General features: G+C 36.4%; 1 protein-coding gene across 4 annotated transcripts in view; it reads left to right on the top strand.

Moving 5' to 3' along the window:
- Positions 1-12,376, top strand: part of PIBF1 (progesterone immunomodulatory binding factor 1) — a 213,295-nt gene that overhangs the window by 116,749 nt on the left and 84,170 nt on the right. For all 4 annotated transcript variants that reach the window (XR_013813899.1, XM_079779469.1, XM_079779468.1 and 1 more), the window contains exons 12-13: positions 2,689-2,839; positions 7,932-8,022. Coding sequence is in view for 3 of the 4 variants with exons in the window: in XM_079779469.1 (XP_079635595.1) it covers positions 2,689-2,839; positions 7,932-8,022 (242 nt within the window). In the remaining variant the exon portion in view is untranslated. The remainder of the gene's footprint in view (positions 1-2,688; positions 2,840-7,931; positions 8,023-12,376) is intronic.

Raw genomic sequence — 12,376 nt, 5'->3', positions numbered from 1 at the left:
GAAGAGAGAATTTTAAATTATAACTCTCAATTTAGTACTATTTTTAAAATCTCATCTTAAAATAATATTTTATGAAATACCCTATTTTCAACTATTTTATCTCTTTAGATATTTATTTCTGCAGCTTTTCTTCTTGTGTGTTTTTTGTTGTTTTGGTTGGGGGAAGTGGGATATGGATGAAAAATATCAGCTATGCTGTGGGGACAGTCATTCAACACTGTCTTTACTACTCCTCTCATTTATCAGTGGAGTTAATAGGTGCCATCAGCAACCAGATTCTTAATGAATTACATCCCAATAGAATGAACTATGTGAAAGGCCCAGATTGTTTCACTGTGTCGTGATTTCTTTATCTATATACTAGAGGCCTGGTGCACGAAATTCGTGCACGGGGTGGGGGGTCCTTCAGCCCGGGCTGCACCCTCTCCAATCTGGGACCCCTCGGGAGATGTCTGAATACATCCCTCTCACAATCCGGGACCACTGGCTGCTAACCGCTCGCCTGCCTGCCTGCCTGATCGCCCCCTAACTGCTCCCTTGCTGGCCTGATTTACGCCTAACTGCTCCCCTGTCCACCTGATTGCCCCCAACTGCCCTCCCCTGCTGGCCTGATCGCCCCCAACTGCCCTCCCCTGCCAACCTGATTGTCCACAACTGCCATCTCTGCTGCGACCCACTTCCTCCGCCAGGACCAGCCTCCTCTACCCCTAGGCCTCACCACGCGGAGCAGCCGCCAGGCCCCACCTCTGCTGTGCATGTGACCATCTTGTGACGATGTGAGGGCATGACGCCACCTAGGCTATTATTAGTATAGATATAAAAGGCTAAGCGACTGGCTGACCGGCTGGTAGTTATGATGTGCAGACCACCAGGAGGCAGATGCTCAATGCAGGAGCTGCCGAGTGACAGCAACTTTGCAGAGTGCTCTCTCACACTCCGGGACCCTTTGGGGGATGTCAGACTGCTGGTTTCGGCCCAATCCCCGCAGGCCAAGCCGAGGACCCCACCTCCTGGAGGGACCCTGCTCACTCTGCAGACGCCCTTCGAGGCCTGGCCCCGCCCCAGGTGCTGCTGGCCGGGGGCAGGACCGTGGGAGGTTGGCTCTAGGGCATGTCCGCCCCATCTTGCCCAGTCCCACCCCACCGGCCACCTTCTAATTAATTTCCTCTCAATGTGCACGAATCCATGTACTAGGACACCAGTGAGTTCATAAGTCTCCAAAAACCAAATTCCCAGCAAGCAAGAAGAAATAATGCTAAAACTTGAATTTTCTTTTGCTGACCCAATCAGGGACATTAGAAATCATCCTAAAAAATATTATACCCATGTTATTCTTTCTACACCCTCCAAAGGAATATATTTGGAGGATAGGGGATAATGTTTAATTTATTTGGGGGAGAAGTTTTAATGGAAATCATTGAAGGAAATGAGATAGAATAGATTAAGGAAAATTAAGTTGTAATTTCTACTTGTTAGAAACTGTAGGGTCTTCTGCATATTCTTTTTCCACTCCATAGATAGCACTCAATCACATACATTTGTTAGGATGAACTTTATTTCAATAGAGAAAATACATTTTCTTCAAAATTGTTTTAATTACAGAGAATTCAGGGTAATTAAATTCATAAACCTCTATTTCTGTGAGCCATTTAATACAAGTTATTATAATTGTACTTCTTAAAATAATAATAGTATTTTTCAACACTTACTGTGTTCTCTGCACTCTGATAAGCTCTGTGAATTTACCATCTCCTTTAATCCTCCAACAATATTTTATGGTAAACCTAGAAAGAATAAGTAATTGTCTAAGATCACAACTAATAAGTGCCAAAGGTAGGATTGAAATCCAAATCCTATTATATTGCTTCTCAGGAAATATATCTGATTCTGTGAAGGGAAGCAAGTGTAATACCACTTCATAATTTAGTTTGTACTAGTCTGTAAATTTTCTAGATAATTAGAATTTAATTTAAGCATTAAAACATCCCTTTGTCACTAGAAATGTCTCCTTTTTTGGTGAATTCATTATAATCATCATAGTGATTCTTTCAATGAATTATTACTGAAGAATACTGGATTTTTATTCTTAAACAAAATAACTTCATTTCCATGCCTTTTGTATTGTTTTTATCATTTTTATCTTTTTTGTAGAAAGATATTTTCTGATATTGTCCCAAGTAGCACTTCACATTTACATTTTGATTTGCTGCTTTCAAGTTATGATTGTTCAGGAAACCAAAAATCGTACTGAAAGCATAGCAAGGGTAGATAAATGAGCGCTGATGGAAAACTGAAAGGCTCATTATGAGTGTATCACTTTGCACATGGCTTTTTAAGCCTTTTCCAAATGGCTGCGATCTCCAGATAAATGACCTCCAAGTAAGTATGGCATTATTGCAATTTTTAATCCTAACAAGCAAATGCTAGCCTTACTCCTATAACTATTTCAGTTTTTAAATTTGTTTTTTATTCAATTATATAATAAAGTGCTTTGTAATTTTCAGTTAAAAACAACTGAATTATTTTCTGTAGAAATAATTGTACTTACTCAGTCATCTCAATTGAGCTACTTTCACTTCATATCAAATCATTAAAAAGAGGGGGAAAAACTAAAAATATTCTTGTATCGAGTTTTTGTCAACTGTTACTTAATCTGTCTTTGCAAATTTTTTTTTCTTTCACTAATAGGTTTTAACTAAAGAATTTTATAGTCTCCAGTCCTCTTCTGAAAAACGCATTACTGAACTCCAAACACAGAACTCTGAGCATCAGGCGAGGCTAGACATTTATGAGAAACTGGAAAAAGAGCTTGATGAAATAATAATGCAAACTGCAGAAAGTAAGCCTCCTACAACCCCCTCGCTTCCCTGCCCCCCCCACCCCCACCCCACACACAGCTTTTTTGTTTTTGTTTTGTTGTTGGCAGCACAAGGAACCAGGTATTGTTTCTAAAACTGTTTTATTTCTTTCAAATATAATTGGTGGCTTTTTTAAAGAATATTTTACATTTTAGAAATTAGTCTTAATTCTAGTAGTTGACATAAAAAAAATAAGTTAACTGTGGCAGATTTTATCTTTTCATTTATTTACTCATTCAGCGATTATTAAGTGCTTACATATGCCTGGATCTGGGGATATGGAGTTCATACAATAACGCTTGCTTATTAGGGGTTCCTTGTTTAGTCTACTGGGAGAGACAAACATATTAACAGATAATTAAAGTGGTGAGCTAAGTGCTATTAGCAAGAGATAGGCAGTCCTTGGTGAAAGTACAGAAGAGATCCTGAGTTAATTCAATCTTGGTGGTGAGGAATACCTGAGAGGAGACAACATTTGAATGAGTCTTAAACAGCAGATAGAAATTCTTTGAATCTACTATGTTATAATCTTTGACCCTAATTTCTAATTTATTTTCCCTATGTTGTCACTGACTCTAAGGAAATATTTTTAATTAACATTTCACCATTGAGTATAATGTGTACTACAGTACATTATTTTTGTTCAAAGGTGAGAAATAACAGTGGCTTTCTTATAAAAATGGGTTTAAACTTCAAATGAAGTTGACATTAAATTTTAATCTATTTGGGGAACATTTATTGTAAAGACTGTAATATTTATAGGCAAATTTAAGATAAACTGTTATTTCATTCCATTCATTGTCTGCTTTCCATTTCCAAGGTCTGATAATTGCAATAGTTTTCAAATTTATCTTCAGTTTCTTCACTGGAGTCCAAGTAATCTTTGTGTGTGTGTGTGTGTGTGTGTGTGTGTGTGTGTGTGTGTGTGTGTTTATTGACTTCGGAGAAGAAGGGAGAGGGAGAGAGAAATAGAAACATCAATGATGAGAAAGAATAGTTGATTAGCTGCCTCCTACACACCCCACACGGGGGATGGAGCCCATAACCCAGGCATGTGCCCTGACCAGGAATCGAACTGTGACCTCCTGGTTTATAGGTCGATGCCCAACCACTGAGCACGCTGGCCAGACTGTCCGAGTAATCTTTATAAAATACAGGTTTGATCATACCATGCATCAGCTTTAATGCCTCTATCACCTTAAGACAGTGTAAAGTCTAATTCCTCAGCATGGCTTTTGTATGATTAGACTCATTTATTTTTCTACTTTTCATGCTTTACCATTTTATAGCATAGCATATTATCTTGAAAGTTCCATACTTTCTTAGCTCTATAACTTTGCATATGTCCTTCTGTGGAAACAAATTAGGAATAAAAGGAATTTCCTCAATCCAAAAAGAATATCTACAAATAATCCTATAGCTAATATCATACCTAATGATTAAGTATTAAATATTAAACCTTCCTTAAAGAAGACATCAGGGCAAGGATTTATATTTTCATAACTTATATTAGACATTGTAATTGAGCTCCTACACAGTAATATAAGACAAGAAAAAAAGAAGTATAAAGATCAGAAAGAGTAAAACTATTTTTAAATTCCAAAACAATTACAGTATACTGATAAGTAAATTTCATATGTATATTTAAGATTTGTACCTTTTGCTATTTGTAAATTTTATTTTTTACAAAAGAACTATAATAATCTTGGGTGAGGATTAACAACAATAAAAAAGAATTGGTGAGCTCTTAAAAAAAGAACTGTACATAAATATTAAAGTATAATTGATGATTTGCATGTGGAACTGTTGATGTTTGAAGGGCAGATGTCTGCAACATACTTTGAAATGCACCCAAAAAATAAGGTAGATTCTTGGGTCGATATGGAGATGAAAAGATGTGTGATAAATAAATATAGTACAATTTTTAATTTAGAATCCAGATATTGTGTATATGGGTGTACACTGTACACCTTTTTCAACTTTTCTATCTGTGTAAATACTTTAAAATCTTTAGAAGAAATATAGAAATTATTTTTTGCTATGATATTGTATAAGCCAATTTAAAACGTCTTAGAATAAAATATATTTACCTGTACTTGGAAGATCAAGAAACTAGGCTCTTCTCTATTCATTCACATTGGAAGTTAGAATATTTTAATCCTTGTTTAATGAATACTTATTGATTAACCAAAATTTCCAAGGTGTAAGCAAAACATTCTTTTAGTACAACAATGTGTACAGAATTCAAGGGATTACCATCTAATTCAGCTAATTTCAGTTGACATAAAGATGGTTAGACTTTATTAATGTGTAACCTTGGCAAATTACAGTATCCTATTTACACTTAAATTGCTTTTTATAATCAAATATGTGTGTTTTTTGGATATTTGAGGTTAGTTTTCAACATCTCATCGAGTTATTAAAAATACAAATATTGTCTAGAAACTAAGTAAATTAAAAAATAAAATGAAAATCAGATTTCTAATTTTCAAATTCAGGGACACTCTATCCATTTTTGTCCTACTTGAAACCTTTGCTAGGCATTTGTCACATTTCTCAGAACATTTTCTTGCTTCTTGATTCACTTGCCTCTGATTGTTTCTACTCCATCGCTTTTATTGCCTCTTCTATCTAACTCTAATAGTTCCCAGGGGTTTTTCCCCTCATCTTCTTCAGTGCTGAATAATCTTACCTCTTTCCACAATTTCAATTACATTATAGGCTAGGGATTCCACAGTTCTGTATGGAGTTCCTGTAGTCATTAAATATCTTCTATTATTTATATTTTCTCTTTCCTCCTTGAACCTTACTAATTTTCTTGTATTATTATTCTATTAATTATGTTAAAGCCTGTCTAATTTTCCAACTAGTTTTTGTCAGTCTTGATTCCTCCTTTATTCTATCTACTAACTCATTTCACTTTCACACATATTCAGTTGTCTAGAAACCAAGTTCTTCTATCCTCCATTGCTATTATAGACCATGTCTCAACTGGTTACTAGTGTAAATTATGAGGAGTTCTTTGTGCTACCAATCTAGGCCACCTTTTTCTCCATTATTGGAATTTTCTTTTACAATGTTAGCATCAACAACAAAAATCTATTGGTCATATCTCCCACCTGTATTAATTTCTTATTGACTGTAAAATAAATTCCGGACTCCTTAGCCTAGCAAACAAATCCTATTCACAGTTAGAACTAAACTACCTTTGTACTCCAGACTAACTCCAGCCACTTTTCTCACAATTACTACAACTTCACTGCTCTGACTTTACACATGTAATTCCCTCCTGCACTTTCTCTATGAGTGTCAGTCTCCCCACACCTTTCTAATTCCTTTAGCATGGGGAAAATAGTGGCACTGAGCTCCTAAGACACTTATAACTCTTTACAAAAATATGTTTTTAGCCCTAGCTGGTTTGACAGTGGATAGAGCATTGGCCTGCAAACCAAAGGGTCCCAGGTTCGATTCTGGTCAAGGGCATATACTTTAGTTGCAGGCTCCTCCCCGGCCTGGGCCCTGGTCAGGGCTTGTACAGGGTGAGGATTAACAATACAAATATATATATATATATGTTTTTATTTATTTTAGAGAGAGAGGAAGGGAAAGGAAGACAGATAAAAACATCGATCAGCTGCCTCTTGCACACCCTTCACTGGGGATTGAGCCAGTAACCCAGGCATGTGCCCTGATTAGGAATTGAACTGGTGACCTCTTGGTGCATGGGACGACACTCAACCACTGACCCACACCAGCCAGGCTACAGTCAAAGCATTTTACCATTTACCATGTTGTATAGTACATTGTTTTTGTAATTAAATCATCACTAGAATAGTTATCCCACAAGTTATTAATCCAGTAAGTATTAAAATCCAATTTAAGATGTCCATTAGTATCTAGCTGATGGGTTTTTTAAGATGTTAACTAAATTTACCCTTTCCCTTTTAGATTTAGAACTGCATATTTAAGAGAGACAAGAATAAGATGGGTATCTAACTGCCAGCTCTAATTCCTATAGAGCTGAATTAGAGAACTCAGTTTTTTTTAAATATATTTTTATTGATTTTGAGAGAGAGGGGGATAGAGATAGAAACATTGATGAGAGAGCAACCTCGGCACCTGCCCTGACCGGGAATCGAATCAGTGACCTCTTGGTTTCTGAGTTGATGCTCAACCGTTGAGTCCCACTGGCCCGGCATAGAGCTCAATTTTTATCTGAAGCCATGATAACTGATATATTGCCAATGGCATATATCATCTCTTGCTTCCACATGTCCCTCACAACTAATAATTCTACCTCTGAAAACTAATCTTGGTTCACCTTGAAAAATAGGGACAAAATTGAAGGAAAACACTTAGGAGTATTCCTAAAAATTTTACTGTACTACAGAAGGACAAATCAACAAATAAGTGCATATTAAATGTGTAATGCCAACTTACAGTAAAATTGTCATTACATTTAAACTTTTTAACTATAAAATATTAACCTATTAGTTAAAATTCCTTTTGGGAAGTGGTGTGACAATAGCAGAATTTAGAAGGAAATGGTTTCGCTGAAACTTTTTTATAATTAAGAAAAAAGTTCATCAATACATTCTTAGTGCTGCACATTTTCTTCAGAGTATCCTATTTAAGTGCTTAATTTCATTATTACAAGTTAAGGTAAAGTTGTTCTACTGATAAAATAATGAACATCTTTTCTAATTAAAAATAGTCATTTATTTTTAAAGAAGGGAAGTAATAAGATTGATGTTATTACTTTTTATAATTACATAACATTTTCATGCAAAAAGGCTTTGAATCATTTAGAATAAAACATCTGTATTATTATGTTTTACAACAAGAAAACTTAATATGGCCTATGATGTAATCCCTTAAACCTTTTAAAAATAAATGGAACAAATCTAAGCAAGTATATACTTTAAGAAATATGCTTCTGCTTACAAATGGCCTGTTTGAGATTACACATTAGCCCTTTTTAAATGTTCTTGGGTTCCCTAATTCATTATTATGACCTCTTTTATTTTAAGGAAAAAAAACTATTTCACATTATACACTTCTAATGTTTTCCAGTTGAAAATGAAGATGAGGCTGAAAGGGTTCTTTTTTCCTATGGCTATGGTGCTAATGTTCCCACAACAGCCAAAAGACGACTAAAACAAAGGTAAAATCAATCTATATTTGTTTTACTTACCTATTGGAGCTAAATGTAATTACATTATGCTTTTTGATAGTGTGCTGAGTTGCATGACAAAGTAGTTACTTTATTCTTAGTATACATAAATATTAAATTCCTCACAAAATAATACACAGTAAGTAATGCCCTAGCCGGTTTGGCTCAGTGGATAGAGCATTGGCCTGCAACTGAAGGATCCTGGGTTTCATTCTGGTCTAAGGCACATGCCAGGGTTGTGGACTCTATCCCCAGTAGGGGGCATGCAGGAGGCAGCTGATCAATGATTCGCTCTCATCACTGGTATTTCTATCTCTCTCTCCCTCTCGCTTCCTCTCTGAAATCAATAAAAATATATTAAAAATAATAAATAGTAAATAATAATGATGCATTTTATGTATTTATAAGTGAATTTAATGGCCAGTAGAATAGAAGCATACTAGAATTTCTCTATAATTACATTCAGTGGTAATGACACCATTTTAACTTTATTTCCACATTAATTTCAAGTGAATTACAAATGCTTTTGTACTAATAATTTTCAGTTAAAATTAATTAATTATGCTTCATTTTCCCCTCTTGTTTTTATTCACCTTCCTACATTCCTTAACATATACTTGAGAGAATAAAAGAGAGAGATCAAGACAGATGGAGATAATACAAGTATTGTGGATTAAAAGTATTAAAGACTTTGTGAAGACCAAGAAAATTTTTGAAAGATACATTAGTTATCTTGTGAGATACTGCTTAAAGTACACTGAGAGAAAACTGTACTATATTAATCAGTTGTCTAGTTGACCTAATGCCTACCTCCTTTAGCTCGCCTGAATTCATCCTGCTTTACAAAAACATGTCACTCCTCCTTTCACTACCATTATCAAGTATAATTGTTTCTACCGACTTCTAAGCCCTTCCAAGTGGCCAACCTCTCCAGCCTTTTCTGCTTCTTTACACAGAATGAGAGTAGTATATATCTCTGCCTTTAAGCATCTGATTTCCTCATACTGTATACAAAAGAGCATTTCTCTTAACTCAGTAGCACTCATTTCCCCTATTATTTCTTCAGCTGGATGCAAAGTTCCTCAAGGTCAGCAACTACATCTTGTTCTTGTTTATTCCCCACTGTCTCTGCCTTGTAGATACCTAGTAGAATTGTCTCTTCATCTGAGTATTTGAGGACTCAAAGCTGCTTGTTTATCTTTTATTTTAATATTAGAGGCCTGGCGCATGAAATTGTGCGCAGGTACGGTCCCTAGGCCTAGCCTGCGATCAAGGCCATCTTCCCCGGCTGCCGGTAGCCAGCCTCTCCCCCTGCCACCACCCACCCAGGTTCCCAGTTTGCCATTGAGCGATGGAAGCCTGATGGCCGGGGGGGGGGGGGGGGGGGGGGGGGGGACCAAGAGGTCGGCTGGTCCCACCTGCTCATGGCCCTGCCCCCCGCCGCAAGTTGCCCTCTGTGTGTGGGGCGACCAGCAGGGTAGGGGCCTTGGCCTGGCACCTCCTGCATCCCCTGCCACCCACCCCGGTTCCCCATTCGCCATATGGCGATCAGAGCCTGCAGGCTGGGGGGAGGGACCAAGAGGTCAGCTGTTCAGCCGCTCGCCAGTCCCGCCCCCTGCCACCACCTACCCCGGTTCCCCATTCGCCATCGGGCAATGGGAACCTGACGACCGGGGGAGGGACCGAGAGGCCAGCTGTTCCCACGTCCGCCACGGGTTGGCCTCTGTGTGTGGGGCGACCGGTGGGGTGGGGGCCTTGGCCTGGTACCGCCTGCATCCCCCGCCATCCACCCTGGTTCCAGCAATCGGAGCCTGCCGGCCCGGGGCGGGAAGAGACCAAGAGGTGGTCAGAGCACCTCAAAGTGACTGGTCAAGCAGTTGTTCTGGTCATTCTGCCATTATGGTCGCTGGGCTTTTATTTTATAGGATGAATTTATTCAAACCTTTAGAGACGTTACACGCTAAGTAAGAAAAACAATCCATCTTAAATTAACATCAGTACTTTTGTAGAAACTTTGAAGATGGTTCAGAGAATAAAATGTCTCTATGGCTAGCTAAAGTGATGTAAGATATAGACCATTTTATGAGAAGAGTTGCTTAGAATTTGTGTCTCTTGCTGGTTAAATTAAATACCTGAAAAATTTAGATCAAGTATAGATTACTAGCAAGTATCAATTAGTAGCTAGGCTGGTTCATTCTGTCTGGTAAAGATACAAGTATTTCTGAATTATGTGTTATTTGAAAAGTGGGTTATAGTCCCATCACATTCCCTTTCTTTCCCAAGTCCCTCCAAAGATCACTAAAGATAACCTACTATATTTTGTAATTTTCAGCATATCTCTCTTTTTTGAGCATTATGTTACCTAGGGAGAAATAAAAACGTAGGTTTGTGGACAAGTGATTTCTTTATCAGTGGTAAATGATCGCTAAAACACTAAATATTGAAATTTGAATGAAAAAGTCCGTTTTCTTCTCTATTTTAGCATCTGAATCCTTCAAAAGAATCTTGTCACAGAAAAAAGAAAATGTTGCTATTGTAAGCTTTCTTTCTTTAGCCCAAATACTGAGTTCCTCCAAAATTGAAAGCAAGTATTGCTTATTTTCTTAAAAATTTCCAAAACAGATATTAACTTCTTAAAATTTAGAGTGAAGATTTAAGGAACCACAACTGATTCATATTCCAATAATCTTAACTGTCCAAATATTTCTAAAGATTTTATCACTGAGCTATCTATGTGCCTTGAACAAGTGCCTAATGTGCATGCTATTAATATCTCCTACCAGCTGGTGCCAGACATTCTTCTAATGGTGAACCAGAGGGTTATTTTGAGGAAGTGCTTCTCAGGTCATCTAAACTGAGTGAAGGAAAAGTAAGTCTAGATATGCAATGAGGACATTTATGCATTCCTTTGCCCATTCATTCAACAACTTTTATTGAGTGCCTACTGTATGCACAAAATTGACCAATGGCACAGAAGATCGCTGTTTAGGGTCTGGTGCATTTTTAATTTTGCAAAGTCCATATTTGATTTCTTAATGGATATTTGTGAAGAAGTCAATAGCTTTGTGCTCTGCTTAAATTAAGGTAAAAACAATACAGCTTTTGAGAAAATCTATATTTTTCACATTTGGCATTAAAGCAATAGAAACTTGAGGTATATTATAAAACAGCTTAGTTAGAACAGCAAATGAAATATTTGCATAATAAGGTTTTTATTATACCTCAGTTTATACCAAAATATATTAAAATTTCAAAAGAACTTATTTCCTGACTAGTACACAATATATTCTATTCATACTAAATTGGATTTACAATCTCATATATTCAACAACCAATTTAGGTATTTTAGTATCACACCTAATTGGAGGGGATTACTTATTATAAAAATAATACATGTTTATTTTAGAAAATTAGGAAAATCCTGGTAATTCTACTGTCTAAAGATATTATTCAAAAATGTATACAGATACATATTTTTTCTTACATACAACGTATAATTTTATTTTTTTCTTTTAATTATACCTTGAATATTTTCTTATGTCATTGAACAGTCTTTAAAAAGATAAATTTTATTGCTTATCCAAAACTTTAATTTTTAGGCCTTCTGTATTTGAGTGCCATATGCTGTTAATAAATTGGATAGCCATTGAAATTTTTCATTAGTTGCCTATTGCTACCCAAGCTATATTATGAAATTAAAATGAGAAAATTGATGCAAAGTTCACAGAGTGCCTGGCATAGAGTTCAGTAAATGTTAGTTTGTTATGCCAATTAATGTTTCTTAAAGTAAATTGCATAGTTGATTTTTGAGCCAGTCTTCAAAAGCGTTAAGTAGGCACAATTTGAGTTTTTATTTATAACAATTTTGTTTTAAAATGTTAATGAGACTTCTTGAAATAATTAGTAGAGACATACCCTGGACATGAAACTAGTTTTGAAATTCACTTTCTTTGCTGTCAGTCAGTTTCTTTTCTTTTTTTTTTTTTCTTGTTTAAAGTATTACAAATAGTAGTACATATGTCTCCTTTTCTTCCCCATTTACCTTCCACAGGCCTCCCCTACTCCCCAGCACATGCCCTCACCCCACCCCCCATTTCTTGCGACCATTGGTTATGCAGGCATACAAGTGCTTCGGTTGATCTCTTACCTCCCCCCACCCCCCAACTTAAGACATACTGTAATGCCAATCTCCAATAAGAAGTGGCAAATTTCGCTTTTCAAAATTTGTTTGCAAAATAACTACCCAAAATGTCTGTTAAGCACATCATAATTAGTAAATAAGGTTAATCGCATTTTGAAGTTTCACTAGAGATTGAACAATAAATATTATGTTAAACTCTTTTGA

This window comes from Cnephaeus nilssonii, assembly GCF_951640355.1.
Source record: "Cnephaeus nilssonii genome assembly, chromosome: 8".
NCBI lineage: Eukaryota > Metazoa > Chordata > Mammalia > Chiroptera > Vespertilionidae > Cnephaeus > Cnephaeus nilssonii.
Note: the sequence above shows the minus strand (reverse complement) of the source record. Positions and strands in the feature narration are given on the sequence as shown.